This window comes from Petaurus breviceps, unplaced genomic scaffold, assembly GCF_028583685.1.
Source record: "Petaurus breviceps papuanus isolate PSGF00001 unplaced genomic scaffold, PetGlider_PUasm1.0 582, whole genome shotgun sequence".
Classification (NCBI taxonomy): domain Eukaryota; kingdom Metazoa; phylum Chordata; class Mammalia; order Diprotodontia; family Petauridae; genus Petaurus; species Petaurus breviceps.
The window spans coordinates 4,584,232-4,605,488 of NW_027186390.1; the positions used below are offsets into that span (position 1 = coordinate 4,584,232).

Consider the following 21,257-nt stretch of genomic DNA (forward strand, 5'->3'; position numbering starts at 1 on the left):
GAAGGAAGGAAGAAGGGAAAGAGGGAAGGGAGGAAGGAAGGAAGGGAGGGAGGAAGGAAGGAGGGAAGGAAAGAAGAAAGGAAGGAAGGAAGGAGGGAAGGAAGGAAGGAGGGAAGGAAAGAAGAAAGAAAGGAATGAAGGAAGGATGGAAGGAAGGAGTGAAGGAAGGAATGAAGGAAGGAAGGAGGGAAAGGAGGAAGGAAGGAAGGGAGGAAGGAAGGAGGTAGGGAAGGAAGGAATGAAGGAAGGAAATAAGGAAAGGAGGAAGGAAGGAAGGGAGGAAGGAAGGAGGTAGGGAAGGAAGGAAGAAAGGAAGGAAGGGAAGAAGAAACAAAGAAAAAGGAAAAAGAAAAAAATTCTAAGCTATCTGGAAAAAAAAAACAAATATTCTTCAGCATATTGTGTTGTCTTCCTTTTGGTGGGGTAGAGAACATCGGAGACTCACCAGCCTGAAAGCACATTAAACTCTTCCCCAAATGCCTTATATCCTGATGATGAATTCTACATTCACTGCCCAGTATGATTCTTGCCAACTATTTTAACAGACTGCAGATATTCCAGAGGAAAACCCACAATCTAAGATGACATTAAAACATCATAAAGAAATCATAGGATTTAGAATCAGAAGAGACTATAGTGATTACCTAGCCCCACCTCTCCTTTTACAAATGAGGAAACTGAGGCTGGAACAAGGAAGAAGGGAACTATGAAGTGAAGGCAGCAATGACACTAGTTTCAAAGAACACAGTAGATTGGTGACCATCCTTGAGATCCATAGAATTGCTAGATTCTCTAGAATCCCTGATGCACTACACAGCATGAGTTGGATTGTGACTAAGAAATCATGTGTAAAAACAATACTGTCCAGATGACATCCAAGACCACTAGAGAAGTTCAACACTAGCCAATGACCATCATTCATTCAGACCAGACAGCTGCAAAGAAGCTAGAGCAAGTGGAAAATCATCCAGGGAGACTTTCATCCAAACCCATCGTCCAGTACATTTGTTTTTTGAAAGCCTAGCTTGAAAGCAAAGTGCAGATGTTACAACAGAAGTGGGAGGAGGATTCTTGGCCTTTCCATTGTTGTGAGTGAGCTCTGCAGTCTCAAGCATGAACACTTATGTTCCAAAAATAGCCACATATTTCACTGTCATGTTCTAGCCTGATGACAGCCAGTGTGATGAATTATGGTAACTTCTTTACCCAGATGCAGAACGATCTCTGGTGGGTTTCTTCTGGCTGTTGTTTGGGCGAAGATATGTTCATTCAGGAGGAGCATATTGTAAAAGAAGGGGGCAGCAGAGACAAAATAATCTCTACCTCATGTCTTTTGAAAGGTTTTCAGAAAGAAAAAAAAAATATTGCCTGAAATTCAGTCCAGGGACTGAAACTTAGTCCCTGCTGTATTTTGAGTTGGAGGACTGAGGTTCAAATTCTGGCTCCACACTTTCCTACTTGTGTGATCCTGGGCAAATCATTTCATCTCTCTGACCCTCCCTTTCATCCTCTGCAAAATGAGAACCTGGACTAGATGACTTCTGTGGTGGCCCTTTAGCTAAATCATGAATCTTCAAATAAAATTGACTCCACAGATGCATACTTTGAGAGGGCCTAGGTTCCAATCTTAACTATGTTGCTAATATATATGACCACTGGCAAGCCACCTCACCTCTTTGGGGCTCTTTTTCCTCATCTGTAAAATAAGAAAGTTGGGAATAGATAATCCCTAAGATCCCATTTACTTCTAAATATTATGATTCTATAGGACTGTTATGGGATTGTGAGACAAGAAAAGTGTGGAAGAAAATTTTATGCTGTGTCACTTCATTGGACACAGATCTTTGTCTGTGAATACATAACTGCTAGCATCCAAGCATCTCCCTGACTTAAGGAAGGTCCCCCTCCACCAGCATAGAGGAAGATGATATTTTTAGAGAGTAAATTGCCAGTAGAAACCCTTTGCAAACTTTGGCCATTTCAAAGTGTGAGGGATAATTTGTAGTGAAGTTTCTCCATTCTGAAAAATCAAATCTAGAGTGGCTTCAGCATCCACTGGGCCTAAGTTTAGAAGTCACCTGACCTTGAAGGAATCTGGGACTTAGGGCAATGAAGACCCTCTCCAGTGCCACCTCAGCACAAGATATACCAAATAAGGACAGAAGTGCTTTCTCAAATGTACATTGGGTAATCTACTTTTTTCTTGTTCCAGTACTTGAGGTAGATTGCCATGCTTAGATTGTACATCTAACTTCCAGCCAATGGAAGAAAAGGGTCAGGAGAGGGGTGGGGAAGAATTCCGTATTAGGGCTTTATAACTTTGCCATTTCCTTTTGTAACTTGCTTCTCCTCCCTGACCGTTTGTTAGGAGGGTGGCCCTTTCTCAAGATTGTAATAAACCATCTTTTTTGCTTCCTACCTTGAGAAACCTCTGAGTATTATTTGGGTAAGGATTTCTGTTGCACATAATTTTTGGAGTGCACACAAAAGGCTCTTGATAAAGACACTTTTGCTTGAGCATTATTATAAAAAATAAATTCAAGCAATAAAAGGTTGGGAGAGAAGTCAAGGAAGAAAATGCTAATGCTTATATCTTACTATTAATAAATAAAAATACGATATTCATATTCAATATGCAAACCTATCAAATTTAATAGAATATAGATGAGTTTTTTAAAATGAAAATGAAAGTACCAAAGATAGCACGTTTTCACAATGATAAATTAGGGTGAAGGATTCGGAAGATTGGGAGTGAAATGAAGCAAGTAAAATTTTTATCTAAAAAAATGCAACAGGCATGTCAGTGGTTGTTTCAGTCTCTGGGCAGCCCTCTAGTCAGCAACAAAGTTGCCCAAAGTTCATGTGAATGAACCCAAGTTAAACAGCTACAGAATTCCTAATACATTCCAATCAGTAAACATTTATTAAGTGTGCCAGGCACTGTACACTAGAGATACAAAGAAGTACAAAAGACAGTCCCTGCTCTCACGGAACTCAGACAACATGCAAACGACCTTGTACAAACAAGGTAAATCCACGTACAACTGGAAACAACAGAGGAAAAGGGCTAACATGAAAGGGGACTAGAAAAAATCCACTCCCGAGTAGAAAGCAGCAGCATTATTAACCATGTTCAACAGATTTATTCTGCAGGAAAAAGAGAAAACATTTCCCCTTTCTCTTACCCCAACCCTAACTGTTCCAATGTCAGACACAGGAACACCCATGCTGTGAAACACTTCCAAAGGATGCCAGGATAACAACAAGCAAAATGTTGTGTCCCATCAGTGTGCAAATCCTCAAGTGCCGGAGTTAAGGTACTGGTGAAAACAATGGACAAATTAAGCCAGACCCTACCAGCAAAGAAGCTTCTCCCAAAGGAAATGGGAAACTTTGAGAAGTTGCATTAACTCTTTCAGGTCATTGAAGTATCCATTAAAAATAACAAAAGAAACAACTAAATAGAGCATGAAAAACCTGGGAGTGCTAATGCAGTATCTCATTTGCTCCCAAGGAGGAGGATACAAACAAGAGGGGAGATAATCTCTTCATCTTCATCTCTCATTCCTATACTACTTAACTCTAGGAGGTTACTCTGCAAATGAAAATTAATGGCATGGGGGCAATCCTACTCTAGAAAGCACAAGTATGATGGGAGGCTGACCAATGGTGGCTGTTTCCCAGGAGTATGTGAATGTCACGATTCTGCTCCCAGAAGTACCTTATGACATGGAATTGGGGGCAGGGAGGGCCACATAAGTAGGGTGGGGAAGAGGGAAGTTTGCTCTTCACTTCAGAGCATGCTTAGTATTCTGTGACTGTTTTCTGTCCCCCTAACCATGTGGTGAAGAAACAGAGTTTGGGTTGGCTGCTGAGACAAGCCTAGATAAGCCTTCAGAAGGTACTAAGCGGACAAAGTGAGATTCTCTTTCCTGCCTGGCCACATTCAGGAGCAGAGGAGAGAACTCATATAAACCTCCAGGTGGGGAGAGTTGTAATGAAGCCATGAGCACAAATCTCTGTTGTTTCTGTTTCGGTTGTGTCTACTCTATTCCTCCTTAGGGAGATGGAACAGACGAGGCTAAGAACTTGTGAGTTTCAAAATGTTGAGAGAGCTACCAGAGGTCCATGGTTGGGCATCCATACCAGAGTGCGTTGCCTTCATATCCCCAGGGTACCTGTGGTACCAAGCCCAGCAATGAATTGGACCCAGTAGGTGACCTGCCATTTTCTAGAGTGACTTTGCCCTTTAACTAAACCACAATTGGACGTGAAGTTGTTGGGGTGAATGATATAGGGCAGCTGTTTTGTACTTTTGTTCTTGCTGTATCTTCTCAGTGAATGTCCTCTTGTAAAAATCTCACTGACATTCATTGTTAAGTGACACAGGGCAACTGATCAGTGGGTTAAGCAATGAAATAAGGGAGATACTAATCATAGCCAAATGTTGATGCTGCTATGAACACACTGGAATGGAGACTTTAGCTGATGGTATTGGAAAAATTTAACAGAAAGATAAGCACATTAATGAATTCTTATTGAGGCTGTAAATTTATTCAACTGTTTCAAAAAGCAATTTGGAATTATGCAAATAAAGTAGCTAAAATGAAAATACCCTTTAACCCAGAGATTCCTAACTACATATCTCACAGAAGGTGTCAATAAAACAAATATAAAACAAAATATTTATAGCAGCACTTTGTGGTAGAAGAAAATGTAGATGCCTATCAGTTTAAGAATAGCTAAACAAATGGTAGTACATGAATGTAATGGACTATAGCTGTGCTATAAGAAATAACAAGTTTGATGAGTATAGAGAAACAGTTTCACATTAACTGATGAAAAATAAAGTAAGCAGAACCAAGAAAACACTATACACATTGATGATAACAACAATGTGACTAGAAAGAACAATAATTATGAAACAATTGAAAATGTATGTTACAAAGTTATAAGGGACAAACTCCACCCCAAAAAAAGAAGTAAAAGGATATGCTTGCCTCTACTACTTTGCTATGTTGGGTAAGGGGAGGAAAGGGGACATAGAATAATACATATCTTGTCACATTTTTATATCTATTGATTGATTTAAAAAATTCCTTCCTTTCTTTAAACAAATATACAGGGGGAAATTTAGGGTATGTAAAATCAAAAGATAAAAATAAAATGGATTTAAAAAAAATTAAAAGATACTCTAGCCCCTCAGGGATATCTCTGTAAACTTTGAAAGGAAGACCAATACTTCATAGATTGTTAGAGATTAAAGGAATCATAGCGTCATAGAATTAGAACTTGAAGGGGCTGTAGGGGTCATTTAGTTTAACCCCCTCATTTTCCACATGAGGAAACTAAGGCCCAGAGAAGAAGTGATATTTTAGGTCTGTTCTCAAAGTGATCAATTTGCACTGATATCTCCTTACAAAAAAGATAAAACATACTGCTTCCAGTCACCATCTTTCTTTTTAGTCTCTCTTATAAAGGGGTACCAACAAGTGAGGTGTTAACAACATCAGAAATATAGGTTTTTGTAAGTTATAAGATAGCTGCTCACTATAGCAGAGTGATCATTCCAGGTTCTTGAAGTCTATAGCAGATGAGTTTATACTTCAGTATTTCCTACCAAAGTAGAAGATTACATGTATGGATCTCATGATGGACTTTATATCTTCCATATTAGCTACATTCTGAGAGGTTCATCACCAGGCTATCTAAAGGGTAGCCACATCAAATCTCAAAGGCTATTCACTAAGTCATACAGGATCTGCAGCCTTGAACTGGTGGTTGGAATACCTACACCAACAAAATAGAAGATTCTTGAAATGTTCAAGTTGAAGAAAAGCATGATGGAGCTAGAATGAAATTCACGTGACTGGCCCCATAATTTGGGATCTCTCTTCTGCAGGGGAGAGGTGTTGAAAAAATCTAACAAAGCATCCTACTGCAGAAGATGACATACAATGACTTCTCCAGATTTCAGGCAATTCTGAAATTCTAACACCTAGTCTTGATGTGTCTAATGAAGGCATCCAAACATAAAACTGAAATGAATATCATTTATTTGTATTAGATCAGGTGCTCTTAACCAGGGCCTATGAAGTTAGTTTTTAAATATATATATGTATGTGTATATATATATATAGTGATAATAGTATTTCAATAAAACTTATTTTCTTTGTAACCCTATGTATTTTATTTTATGTATTTAAAAACATTCTGAGGGGTCTATAGGCTTCATAAGACAATTGTCAAAAGTGTTCAAGATATAAAAAGATTGGGGCGGCCAGGTAGCACAGCGAGTAAGAGCACCAGCTCCAGTGTCAGGATGACCTGGGGATCCAAATCCTGGGCTCAGATACTCAGCACCACACCCAGAAATAACTGGCCGTGCAACCTTGAGCAAGTTACTTAACCCCGATTGCTTTAAAAAAAAAAAAGATATAAAAAGATTAAAAATCCTTGTTACTAGAATCTAGTGACTAGATTCATGACAGTAAACTCTATCAGCTATAATCAGTGTATACAATCTTTTCCCATTATTTATGGAAGCTGCTTAGCATTGAAATTTCTTAATAATTAAGTATATCACACCAACACAGAAAAGCTAAGATCAGAAAGTCGATCTGGACTCTTGAGGAAAAGAGCAATCATCCAAACCTACCAGTGGCGCTGGAAACCCTGGAGACGTCCTGCGACTGTGTGGAGCGATTTCTGCTCTGTTGCCTTCGACGATTAGTTGCTGATCTCGTGGTGCGGACGTGAACTTCACTCACTTTGAAGAATGCTACCATAAAGGGTTGTTTGTCATAAGGGCCATCTCTTCCCACCAGACCAGCAGCTCTTGGATTGACATTGAGACCTTTAAAGGAAGAAAAACAAATACATTTTCTTCTTATTCCTTTGAGTAAGATTATTCTTACAATTACACAATTCTATTCCCTCACCCCCCTCCACTCTTTATCCTGCTTTGCTTCCTAGGTTCCACAAAAGTGGGATATTTAGGGGAAAGTATTTTGGGGGGAAAGAATAATGTTAATATACAATTGGATGGGTGGTTGCAACAAATGAAACAATTTAACTTTTAAAAATTCTTTAGTCAAAGTGAGTAGTGGTAGTGGCATAGTAGATAGAATAATTGCCTTGAAATCAGGACTATCTGGGTTCAAACACCACCATTGATACATAATATCTGTGTTGCTGTGGATAAATCACACAGATAACATAAATCAGTGGTAGGATTTGTCACTCTTTGAGCCTCAGTCTTCTCATCTGTAAAATTAAAGGGTTGGACCAGATGGTTCCTAAGACTCTTTGTAGTACTGATAACTATGATCATATGAATTCTAAAGATCTTCTCTCACCAGTCAGACCATCTTCTTTCTTTTTAATATACTATACTACCCAAAGGTGTAGCTGCTTACCACAAAGCCCTGATATTACTTAAATCCCTATGAAGGTTTAGAGATGGGGGAAAAGTTATCCCAGATAGCATATTTAGCATATTTTTGGGAGGGAGAACTAGCATCCCCATCATCATACTCCAATACAATTTTGCTTGGGGGTCCAGATATCAAATTTGTATTCCTGTGTACCTCCTGCACTTCCTCCACTCTCTTATTCTTTTCTTTACTGCTTCTGCTTTAAAAGTTGTCCTGCCCAAGCCACTCTCAGAAACTTGCCCAGTCTGTCTGGTGAATGTCATCTGATCTCTCTATGATACCAGAAGAAGGAATTATATAAAATGAGACTATATGGGAACAAAACCTCGATTATTGACTGAAAACAACACTATTACAACCAACCCTGGTAAATAAGAGGATCAAAGACCACGTGTCCAATAATTGCTGTACTACAACCTACCATCTCTGGTCACCACACTCAGCTGGAGTCCCATGTTATGCTGAGGAGTCATCACCCACAGATTACTGGTAGCAGTGATGTCAAATTCTAACCATCCTTCTTCTGAGGCCCATACTACTCTGGTATCCAGCAAAAACAGGTCAGAATCTCTGAAAGAAATAGACACCAGATAAGTTCCGTGATATATATTCAGTGGATTCTGTTCCTTGCTTTATTGCTGTCAGAATAGAAGACACCAAAATTAAGTCACTGAAAATGATTTGGAGAAGCTCAAAAAGATAGCTTGAAATGGATTTAATAAACTCTAGGAAATCTGAGTCACAATGGTTACACTTAACATCCCAAGTTAGTTTGGTCTCGTTTCCCTACCATCCTTATCCCTTCCCACAGCCCTAGATCACAGCAGTCGATATCGTTCCACTCAAGAATTTCATTTTTCCTGTACTTAAGTGGGTCATTGTACTCCACCTAAAGTCATGATGTCATTGCTTCCTTTGTAATGTAGCTAATGAAAATGAAAACTAAAAAAAAAAAAAAGATGGAATTCAGGATTAGTGTAGAATTTGCCCTAAAGCTTTTATCGCCTTTGTTCAATAGAAACTGAAAAACTCTTATGACCTATAGGGTGTGTAGGAGGGAGGAACCCTATCTAATTTCTGGATAATCAGTGATTCTTTGATTTTAATAAAAGCCATTCAATGGCCTAAAATAATGTTTGAATCAGACACCTTTTTTATAAAGACAACATGGTTTTTGGTCTGGGCTTAGGATATCTTGAGGTTTATCCAAATACAGCCATGGCCAGGACTCACTTAGCATGCTGAGTTTCTGGATTCCAATCCTGCTAACAATTTCTTGGAACCTACCCCTTTCCCTGGGCTACATAGGAAACATTTCTTTAGCAGTCAACAAATATAAAAATCCATAAATTGTCAAAAATATTTTGAAAGGGGATTCAGCAACTCTTGAAATGGTATGTTTCTGCTTGCCATCCGTGGGACCATGTTAGAGTGGTGTCAGAAGACTGGTAATATTCCAAGTGTTTCTAAGCTACACTGAATTTTAACTCAAAGTCCCTGTGGCCATTGGCACAAAGACCAAGGGAAGTGGGTTAGCAGAAATTTATCTGATGGATTTCTACATTTCTAAGGACAAGAATTTTTTTATTATAAAGCTTAAAATTAATACATAATAGGAACATTTATACTGGCACTGTAAATATTTTACTGAAATAATTGCTACCTTGCAGGAATAGAAGCTTGCTTAAATTCAATAGAGAGGGTGTGTATGTCTGTGTGTGACACACACATATGTACACATATGTGTACTATGTAGATAGATTATAAGAGCCAATCTACAACAATGGACAGAGCTGAGTCATTCACCTTTCAAAATCTTTACAAGTGTGCAGAAACACATTGTTGTTTAGTCGTTTGAGTCACGTCTGACTCTTCATGACCCCATTTGGAGTTTTCTTGGAAGAGATGCTGGAGTGTTTTTTCATTTCCTTCTTTACCTCATTTTATAGATAAAGAAACTGAGGCAAACAGGGTTAAGTGACTTGCCCAAGGTCACACAGCTAGTAAGTGTCTGAGGTAAGATTTGAACTCAGAAGATGAGTCTTCCTGACTCCAGATTTGCACTCTATCCTCTGTGCCACCTATCCAATAGGAAAATAAAACAAAACCTTCCTGTTTATACTACACACTGAAGTTTAGAGGAGACTTCCTCACTCAACTCTTTCAAATAAAAAATAGTAGGTGAAGTTAAAGATAAGTTACTTAGTTAACAGTTTTCTATAGTGTTGCCCTCAGGCCTGCTACCTTTAAAGAATTAATGCATGTGTATGTGTGTGCGCACACACATGCATGCGTGCACACACATATGTGCAAGCCCATACACACACTGTATGTCTTCTGTGGATAGTGTTCCCCATTACTATAGTTCTGTCATATGTAGTAGTGATTAGAGGTATCTGCAGAAAGTGGGAGGGAAATTCAGATTCAGTTCTTTCAGGTGACAATGTTAAAAGAAAAAAAAAGACATTTAAAATACAGTTTCAAGGGAGGAATATATTTGGAAAGGCAAGTGATGTAAAAGCAAATGCTATCAATACAAACACAATACTATTCTAGGTGTTTGTTGGAATCCAACTGCCATCAATAAATGCAGACATGTAATAAAAATGACCCAGCTCCTCAAGGAATTATAATAAATAGTAAAGTCAAGGGGATAGGACTTAGCCATTATCTACTCGAGTTTATATTGGGAAGACATGAATAGAGGTATAAATGTCTTGATAGATAGTTTCAAGATAGGGAGGCTGGTAGATACAGTAGAAATAGCACTGGCTCCAGGGTCAGAGTTGGCTTCAGATCCTACCTTTGATACTACCCATATGACCTTGGGAAAGTCACTTAATCTCTCTGGGACTCAATTTCCTCATCTGTAAAACAAAGGGATTCATTTAACATTCCTTCCAGCTCTTGATCTATGATCCTGTGAAAAGATCTCAGGATTCCTGAGCCATTTAGAAGACTATGGAAGTGTACTGTTCTCATTCCATCTAATACTGATGATCATTTTTGCTATTTACATTGTGTCATATTTACCAGAATTTTAAATTGTATGTGACACTCAAAAGAATCGTGCAAGTCCATTTTCTGAAGAGCTTATGTTATAGTTTCAGATAAATATAGTTGAGGTCATAAGAATAGATCAAGAAAACTGTGTAGGCATAGCTAACAGAAACTGCAAAAATGAGCTTAAGAAGATGGGGTCCAAAGAAGAAAAAATGGGAGGTTGTCTCAAAAGAAAGGTTGTAGGAAAGAAGGTAGGGAGCTAAGAGTGGGAGAAGTTCACCAGAAGAATAGCATTGGGAGAGGAGGATGGTAAAGATTAGACAGGGAGAAAAAAAAAGTTATAAATCAAACTTGAATGGAAAAGTCTTGATGAGGAAGTTGAAGTTAACCCTAAATGGAAGGAGATATTAAATCTACAGGGGAAAATAAAGTTGCTTAATATTAGGGAAGGCAGGGGTGGCTAGATGGCACAGTGAATAGAGCACCCACCCTGGAGTCAGGAGGACCTGAGCTCCAATCAGACTCAGACACTTAACACTTAGTAGCTGCATGACCTTGGGCAAGTTGCTTAACCCCAATTGCCCTGCCTTCCCCCCTCCAAAAAGAAAAAAAAATAGGGAAGGCAGCATGATCTAGTGGAAAGGGTATGAGGTTAAGAATCAAGATAGGTGGGTCCTTATCTTGCCTATGCAACTAAGTAGATATGTGGTCTTAGACAAGTAATTTAACCCTTTAATGCCTCTTCTGTAAATGGGAAGAATAATACTTCCTCTACTTACTTCATAAGGTTTTGAGAAAGTAATTTTGTGAGGACTATTTAAATGTATGGCATTAGTGTTCTCTTGGAGATATGAAAGAGAAAAAAGAGCATATCTATATGCCAAGAGAATTTGCAGGGATAGGTAAATGAATTTTCTAAATACTAAATAGGATATTGTAATACAGGCAGGAAATCCAAAGAGAACACATAGAGAATAAGGGAAATGAATGAAAATCAGAGCTAGTAAAGGCTGATGATGGAGAACCATTGTATACAGACATCATAATTCCACTAGCAAAAAGGAAAACATTAGGAATGGCAGGAAAGACACCCAAGGTTAATAGGTTAGAAATTATGAATAAGATATGTGTAAGTTTAATGTAATTCACCATTTATTAAGAGTTTACTGTGAACAAGGAAGGCATTCATTGTGCTAGGTACTGGGCATACAAAGACAAAACAAATTAGTTCCTGGCCTCAAGGATTTTACATTTTACTGAGAGGAAGCAATTTGGCACACTAATAAGTCAACTCCCAATAATTCGTGGAGGGAGAGGTCATTAACAATAGTGTGGGGTATCAGGGAAGACTTCACAGAGGAGGTGGCATCTGAGCAAGACATAAAAATGAAAGTCAGTGCTAGTATATGTAAGAGACACATAAAGGCAAATCCATGTAAACTGTGAGTGCCTCTGTATACTCATTTGCAGATGCTTGATTATATCAAGACTAAGAGCATTGCAAAGCTTCCAAAACAGGATACATAATCACTCAAAGAGTTCAGCTTCACTGTCAGCTTGGAAAAAAACAAATGAATAAGGAATGCTTGCAATTTAGACTATGACATGAAGTTCAATGGACAGTCTCTGGAACTTGTCAATCTGTATAGACATCGAGAATAGACATTTAATGGGGAATTGAACAGGAAGATGAGAGAAGCTTGGTTTACATTTGGGAAATAGTATTTTGTTTTTAATAATTCCAAGCTTCTTTCTGTCACAAAGCCCCTGTTTGGAATGCAAATGTTTGTTTGGTAGGGCTATATGGTTGCAAATCTTGGAACACCACAAACTCCAAAGAATCAAAGTTGTAGATGACCCAAAGGTCAAAGAAAAAAAAAGCATGGTGGGTACAAGTCAGTTAGTCAAGAAACAATTATCAAACACTTATTATGTGTCAGGCACTAAGCTGAGCACTGGGGATAATTAAGAAAGACAAAAACCAGTCCCTGTCTTAAAGGAGTTTACAATCTAATGGAGGTGAAAACACCCAACCACTGTGTGCAAACAAGCAATATACAGGACAAATGGGAAACAATTGGCAGAGGGAAGGTACTAGAATTAAAGGGGATTGGAAAAGACTTCTTGTAAAAGGTAGGATTTTAGTTGATACTTGAAAGAAGTCAGGAAATCTAGGAAGGAGATGAAAAGGGAGAACTGTAGTATATGCCTTGTGATGACCTATACATAATAAATACCATAAGGAATGTCATTTAAAAAATGTGTGATACAATTAAAGTCAACAAACATTTATTAAACACCTATTTGTCAGTCACAATAATGCTAGGCACTCAGGAAGTTTATTTTCTACTACAAAGATGCAATAGATATAGACAGCTATAAAATATCTACCAGAATAGATATATTTCATATATATATATATATACACATATATATACACACACACATATACATACACATACACTATTTCTATCTGTAGAGATACATTTTATATCCATGTATCCTACCCATATCTATTCTATATCTATATAGATATATTATATAGAGATAGATATACTATTTATAGCTATAGATAGAATCTATCCATATATCTATTTACATACCTTAATGCAAAGAGGATACATGCAGCCCTCAAGTACTTTGTCATCATTAGGGCTTGCAGAGGGCACGAGTGTTAGTCTATTATGCAGGGATGATCTCAGAAGAAAAGTAGGAGGCTGAGAAAGAAAGATGTGTGGGGAGAAGGGGGAAGGAAGAGAAAGAATGGGGGAAATTATCTTACATAAAAGTATGCAAGAAAGAGGGGTTTTTTAATTTGCTTTTTCAATGAAGAGAAACATGGTGGGTGAGAAGTGGGTAAAGCTTAAAATTTGAAACTTACTCTTATCTGAGCTGTTTTTCAAAAAGACAGTATATACACACACATACACACAGTTGGATATAGAAATCCATTTTACCCAGCATGGAAGTTGGAGGGGAAAGGACTAAGAGAAAAGAGGAATTATAAGAGGCAGGGCAGATTAAGGGAGAAAGTTGTCAGATGCAAAACAGACTTTTGGGGAGGCATAGTGTTAAAAAATAAGAGGATAAACAGAAGATAATAGGATGGAGGGAACTACACAGTTGGCAATCATAACAGTGAATGTGAATGGGAGGAACTCACCCATAAAATGGAAACAAATAGCAAAATGGATTAGAAAATCTACCAAAGGAGATGAAATTTAAGCAATTATTAAGAGGAATTTTGCTCTATTATATACCAAAAACACTGACAATTTAAATGAAATGCTTTCATATTTACAAACATATAAATTGTCCAGATTAACAGAAGAGGAAATAGAATACTTAATAAACTTACCTTATAAAAAAATAAATTGAACAAACTATTAACTCCCAAAGAAAATATCCCCAGAACCAGATGTATTTACAAGCAAATTCTAATATAAAGAACAATTAATTCCAATAATACATAGACTGTCTTAAAAATAGGTAAAGAAGGGGTCCTAACAAAACCTTTCTATAACATAAATGTGTTTTTTATACCTAAACTAGGGAGAGCAAAGACAAAGAAAACTATAGGTAAATTTCCTTAATGAATATTGATGTGAAAAAAAGTAAATAAACTACTGACAAGGAGACTATATATCACAAAGATCATACACTGCAACTAGCTGGGGTTTATACCAGGAATGCAGGGCTGGTTCAATATTTGAAAAAAAATATAGACACAATTGACCATATAAAAAAAACAACAAAAACCATATGATTATCTCAATAGATGCAGGAAAAGCTTTTGACAAAGTATAATACTCATTCATATTTTAAAAGCACTAGAAAACATAGGAACAAATTGAGCCTTATTTAAAATGATGTTATCATTTAAAATGATAGCTAGTCTATAAACAAGCATTATCTGAAATGGGATAAACTAGAAGTCTTCTCAATAAGATAAAGGGTGAAGCAAGAATGTCCATTACCACCATTACTATTTAATATTGTACTATAAATGGTAGCTATAGCAATAAGACAAGAAAAAAAAATTGAAGGAATAAGAATAAGCAAGAAGAAAACAAAAATATTTCTATTTGCAGATGATATAGAGAACCTGAAGAGAATCAACCAAAAAAATCTAGTCAAAACAATTAACAAGTTTGGCAAAGTTGTAGGATATAAAATAAATCCACACAAATCACCACTATTTCTATATATTGCCAACAAAACCCATTAGAAAAAAGAAAGAGAAATTCCATTTGAAAATAACTGCAGACAGTATAAAACAATTTGGAGTCTACTTACCAAGACACACACAGTAACTATATGAACACAATTATTAAACTTTTTAAAGAAAAATAGAGACCAATCTAAACAATTGGAGAAATATTAATTGCTCATGCATTGGCCAAGCCAATATACTAAAAATGACAATACTGCCTAAATTAATTTGCTTATTCAGGGCCATACCAATCACACTACCAAAAAATTATTTTATAGGGCTATAAAAAATAACAAAATTAACCTGGAAGAGCAAAAGATCAAGAATATCCAAAGAATCAGAGTGAAGGAAGTGAAGGAAGTGAAGTGAAGGAAGTGAAAGGAAGGTGATTTACCAGTACTTACACTATACTATGAAATGGTAAACCTAAGAACAACCTGGCACTTTATAAGAAATAGAGTGATTGGTCAGTGGAATAGATTAGGTACAAGGCATGTAGAAGTAAATGACTATAGTAATCTGGAATTTCATAAACCCAAAGATCCAAGCTTTGGGGGCAAGACTAACTATTTGACAAAAAATATGGGAAAAATGGAAAGCAGTTTGGCATAAAGCAACACCTCACAATGTATGCCAAAATAAGGTCAAAATAGGTACATAATTTAGATATAAAGTGTAGCATCATAACCAAATAAGGGAATATGGGGAAAAGGTTACCTGTCAGACCTATGGATAAGAAAAAAATCTTTTACCAAATAAGATAGAAAGGATCACAGGAAGAAAAATGGGTAATTTTAATTACATGAAATTAAAAAGGTTTTGGACAAACAAAACCAATGTAGGTAAAACTGGAAGGAAAAGAAAGTGGGAGAAATATTTTTCAGCAAGCTTCTCTAAGAAAGGTCTCATTTATATAGGGAGCTAAGACAAGTTTATAAAAATAAGCCATTACCCAATTGATAAATGGTCAAACAATATGAACAGGCAGTTTTCAGAAGAAGAAATCAAAATTATCAATAGTCACATAAAAAAGTTCTAAATCACTAATAATTAGAGAAATGCAAATTAAATCAATTCTAATGTTCTGCCTCACACCTATCAGATTGGCTAACATCTGGCAAAGGAAAATGACAAATACCGGAGGGGATGTGGAAAAATAGGTACACTAATACACTATTGGTGGAATTGTGAACTGGTCCAACCTTTCTGGAAAACAAGTTGGGACTATGCCCAAAGGGCTATAAAACTGTGCATACCCTTTGACCTGGCCACACCACTACTAACTCTGTATTCCAAAGAGAACAAAAGGAAAGGATAAGGACCAACATATACAAGAACATTTGTAGCTACTCTTTCTGTGATGGCAAAAAAAAAAAAAGGAAACCAAATGGATATCCATCAATTGGGGAATGGTGGAACATGTGGTATATGAATGTGATGGAACACTCCTGTGCTCTAAGAAATAATGAAGAGGATGGTTTCAGAAAAACCTAGAAGACTTATATGAATTGATGTAAAGTGAAGTGAGCAAAGCCAGGAGAACATTGTACATAGTAACAGCAAAGACTTAGCTACTATGATCAATACAATAATCCTTGACAATTTCAAAAAACTCATAGAGAAAAATGTTATCTATCTCCAGAGGGAGAACTGATGAACTTTGAGTGCAGAATGAAGCATATTTTTTCCTGTTATTTTTCTTAGTCTTTTTTTGCAACATGGCTAATATATCAATATGTTTTCAATGATTTCACATGTATAATGGATATAATATTTCATGCCTTCTCAATTGGTGGGAGATGGGCTGTAGGGAGAGAATTTGGATTGGACAATTTAAAAAATCAGCAAGAAGCAGAGGTGAGAAGCAAGACCATTCTAGTTAAGAGAACTATCCTGTGCAAAGGTGCTGAGGAAAAAGATGGAATACTATGTACAGTACACAAGTAGAAAAGCTTGCTTGGAATGTATGTGAAGTACCATTATGGAAAATCAGCTTAGAGAAATAGACAACTTTGCCTCAGAGATAATGAGGCACCACCCAAACTTCTTGAGCAGGACTATGACATGGCCAGAACTGTTCTTTAGGCATTGCAATTGGTTGGTGGTAGGGAGGATGGATTAGAGAAAAGAGAAGCAAAAGGCATTAGGAGTCTATTTCAATAGTTAAGAGGAGAGATAACAGGGGCCTGATATAGAGTCATTTTCTGAGTGAGAAGAAAAAGATGGATATGATATTCTTAGGGAATCAGAATCTGTTAAGACCTGGCAATTTATGAGATGGGAGTAAGGGAGAATCAAGAGTTGAAGATGACTTCTGCTATGACCTTGGGTTATGGGAAGAGTAGTAGTTCTCTTGAGAGAAATAGGTAACTGATCTGGCTGTACCCCAAAAATTTTAGTCATTGTCATGATCTATCATTTCTATGATTTGTTACTTGATACATCTTTATGCTATTTAGTCTCCAGTTAATCATTAATATTTTTGCAATGGTTTTTTGATATAATTTTATTGTATTGCATTTAATAAGAGATGCAAATATTTATGCTCTTCTGAATTTGTGAGGTTTTTATGGCCTAAGACTTAATCATTTTTTGTGAGTGTTGAGAAATATTTATACTTCTTTCTCTTTCCATTCCATAAGTGCCAGAGGTCTATCATATCTAATTTTTCTAAAATTCTGTTCAGGTCCTTAACTCTTTTCTTGTTTGTTTGTTTTGGGGAGATTTATTTAGAGATGATTGGGGGCAAACTGATGTCTCCCATTATTATAGTTTTCTTATAATTGCTTTTTCCAGTAAGTATTTAGAAGCTATTTCTTAAGTATCTATAAGTTATTCAATATATATGCAACCCTATGTCATAGGGGTGCTTATATGCTAAGTACTGAAACAAATTCACAACTCGTGTTAACTTTCAGCAAAATGTAGTTTCTCTATTTATTCCTTTTTAATAAAGTCTTTTTTCTCTGAAGATAGTAGAGGGTAAGATAATGATTTCAGTTTTTGACATGCCAATTTTGAAATCCCTATGGGACATCCAGGTAGATATGTCCAGCTCAGGAAATGGATATATAAACTAGATTTTAGGAGAGAGATAAGGACAGGATATGTAAATTTGGGAGAAATTTATTTAGAGATGGTAGCCGACTCCAAGGAAACTGATGAGATCACCAAAAGAAAGAGCATAGAGAGGGAAGAGAGCCCTAAGGCACATACCATGCAAAGGAGGCAAGAAATATATGGTGATCCTGAAAAGAAGACCAAGAAGAATTAGCCAGATAGGTATGACCACCACAATAGAACAGTATCATGCAAGTCCAAGGAGGGACTTATTTCAGCAGCATATCTACAAAACCCCAGAGAGGAGAAAATATCCCAGAGGTGATCAGGAAAAGAGGTGAACTGTTCATATAACAAGTGAGGGATAACAAATGGACAGTCCTAGTGAGGTTTCCTATGACATATCTATACATACATACAAGCATACATATGCACACATATGTGAATGGGTGTAGATATGTATATATGCATATATATGAGAAAAAGTTGAATAAATCATGTGCAAAAGAGCTCCTCAGTATCTAGGCTGTACTGCTTTAATGAGAGTTAGTAACTCTTGAGAGCAATTATTTTCATCTTAATGACAAATTAAGGGCAGAACTGAAAATTATAATGATGACAGAAACAGATTTAAAACAGGAGGGGAACTTAGAAACATCTGGTCCAATCCCCTCACTTTACCTATGAGGAAACTCAGCAAAGTGACTTGCCCAAGGTCACACAGAGTGACTTTGTGAGAGTCAGAGGAGGAATTTGAACCCTATTCTTCTGACTCCAGATTCAGTGATCTTCCCACTGTACTAAGTACCAAAATGAATTAATTTAGATGTAAAAAATGATTAAGTAAGTGCCCTTAATTGAATTATACATTTCTTAAATAATATCCCTTATAAAAGCTTAAATTTTTAAAGCATTTATTTTGTCCACAATTTTTTGTAGTTTATCAGTTTATCATGACTGGGCAACCTCCTTTAAGGTATCAGAGCAATAGATTTCAGTTAAGAAAACTGGCCTGGCTGTGCTCTAGGGCTTTGTTGTTGGTGAATCTATCTTGGTGTGGGGCTAGGTGGCGTGGTGAATAGAGCATTGGCCCTGGAGTCAGGAGGACCGGAGTTCAAATCTGACCTCAGACACTTAGCACAAAAACTAGCTGTGTGACCTTGGGCAAGTCACTTAACCCCAAATTGCCCTCCAAAAAGCAAAAAAAAAAATCTATCTTCATATATGATGCTGAATATGGATAGTACTGGTGGAACTGAGGTAAATATTTAGATGTTGCAGCTCTGTTGCCTATGCTGAGTCCAAGTGTCAAAGAACTACTGCACATTAGACACAACCACAATTGGAGAGGTATCTTCCCCTTGTTGTGACATGGCCATAGTGCCATATAATTTCATTAACTTGTCTCTCTAAGGTAAACTAGCTTCCTTTATATAACTTTCCACTTTTCTACTTGTCATGAAACACAGGTTCATGTATTCCTGGGACTTATACCTGAAAAAAGGACTTAGAGATCATTTGTTCTAACTCTTATTTTACAGATAAGAAAACTGAGGACCAAGGAAGTTAAGGGACTGGCTCTAAGTCATATCAGTACAGTGGGGTCAGAAATCAAACCCCCATTTTCTGACTTCATATTCATCATTTTAAGCTTTGTATTTCTTTTTTTTCCTTTTTTTAAAAAAGCAATTGGGGTTAAGTAACTTGCCCAAGGTTACACGGCCAGTTTTTTTTTTTTGTATGGGTGTTAAGTATCTGAGGCCAGAACCAACCCCAGGTCCTCACGACTCCGGGGGCTGTGCTCTTATTCACTGTGCCATCTAGCCGCCCCCAAGAACTTTGTATTTCTAAAGAAAGTAATTGTCTGTGCATTGTAACCTGTCTTCTATATATTGACTGTAAGACTACTTGACCCTAGGGAATTTGGGATCTATGGGCCAAAGGTTATTATAAGGAGAACTGGTGGGAAACCAAGATTTTGAAGAGATGGAGGCAAGACCCCAAAGAGTTGCAATAATAAATCATAACTTGCAAAAGGCTACCAGAGCAGGTTGAGTCAATGTGGTAATAAAGAAAGACTGCTGAACTTGGCATTAGGAAGTCCTGGGTTTTACTTCTAACATTACTTATGAGACCACATGTTTCCCTTAACCTCTCTGCACCATTTTCCCCTACTCTAAAATGGGGACAGTAATATCCATACTACCTATCTCAGGGTTGATGTAAGGTTAAAATTAGATAATATTTGTGACTCACTATATAAATGTCACCTATTAGTATACTTCCCAATCTAGCTTTACTTATTCTGCCTCAAAGAAATATTTCAATGAACCTGGTGAGAACAGACTGCTTAACCAGCCAGGCTAACGGCTTCATTTTAATTACAGCCTAATAAGCACAGCTCTTTCTCCTCTAGCTTCAAAGCTCCCACTACCTGGGTGTTTAAAGGATTTTTCTGCACCAATAGCCGCTCATTGAGATGGTAATTATTGCAAGTCTCTAAACCTTTCCTCACTGACCCCCTGTTTGTTTACTCTTCTAACAAAGACAAGTGGACCTAGCAGTCTAAACACTGGAAAACTGCATCATCCAATGAGATGCATTTGATTTTGTATTGTTTAAAGTACTGTCTAAAATAAAGCGTATGCTCATTTCTAAATATCGCTTCATCATGGTCAATCTATTTATTCATATCTCAAACAGTTACATCATATACCAATAATCACATTCTTATGATAGTACCACTGTATTCTTCCTGAGTCAGATGATTTCTGGTAAATTATGTTTAGTGCCAAATACCATGTTGTTCAGTTCTTGACACACTACAGACAAGCTAGAATCTATCCAGAGGACATTAACAAAGATGGCAAAGGGCTTCGAGAACATAGTATTTGAAAATGTGTCAAAGGACCTGGGGACATTTAGCCTGGAGGAGAAAGAGGCCATGATGCCTCTCTTCAAGTATTTGAAGAGCTATCATGTGGAAGAGGGATTACAGAATCTCAGAATTTTTAGGTTAAAAGGGATCTCAGAAGCCATCCAGTCCAAACTGTACCTGAACAAGAATCTTCTCATATAACACACTGAATATATAGTCATCTAGCCTTTGATTAAAGGAGAGAGGAGATGTTTGAAGCAACCCAGGGAGTTCATGGAATCACAGAATATTATTGTTTAAAGGAGCCACAGAGACCGTCTGGTCCCACCCATCCCTAAAAAAATAGTTCCCCTTGCAGCTTACCCAACAAATGATCATCCAACCTTTGTTAAAAGACCTCAAGTTAAGGGAACCGTATGACCTCCTGAGGCAACGTTCTATTTTAGGATAGCTCTGATTGTTAAATTTTCAATTACATCTAACCTAAATTTGCATCTTTGCCAATTCCTTCCATTGTTTCTAGTTCTGCTTTCTGAGTCCAAACATAACAAGTCAAATCCCTTTATTCAGACAGCTTTCAAATACTTGATGACCTCTATCATGTCTTCCCTCAATATTCTCTTCTCCAGGCTAAACATTCCCAGTTCCTTCAACTGATCTTATTATG

At 37.1% G+C, this 21,257-nt stretch overlaps 1 protein-coding gene across 1 annotated transcript in view; it reads right to left on the bottom strand.

The window, feature by feature from the left end:
* BMP6 (bone morphogenetic protein 6) overlaps positions 1 to 21,257 on the bottom strand; it is a 223,963-nt gene that overhangs the window by 22,587 nt on the left and 180,119 nt on the right. The window contains exons 3-4 of the mRNA XM_069103522.1: positions 7,858 to 8,006; positions 6,659 to 6,856 (exon numbers count right to left, since the gene is read on the bottom strand). Of these exons, the coding sequence (XP_068959623.1) occupies positions 6,659 to 6,856; positions 7,858 to 8,006 (347 nt within the window). The remainder of the gene's footprint in view (positions 1 to 6,658; positions 6,857 to 7,857; positions 8,007 to 21,257) is intronic.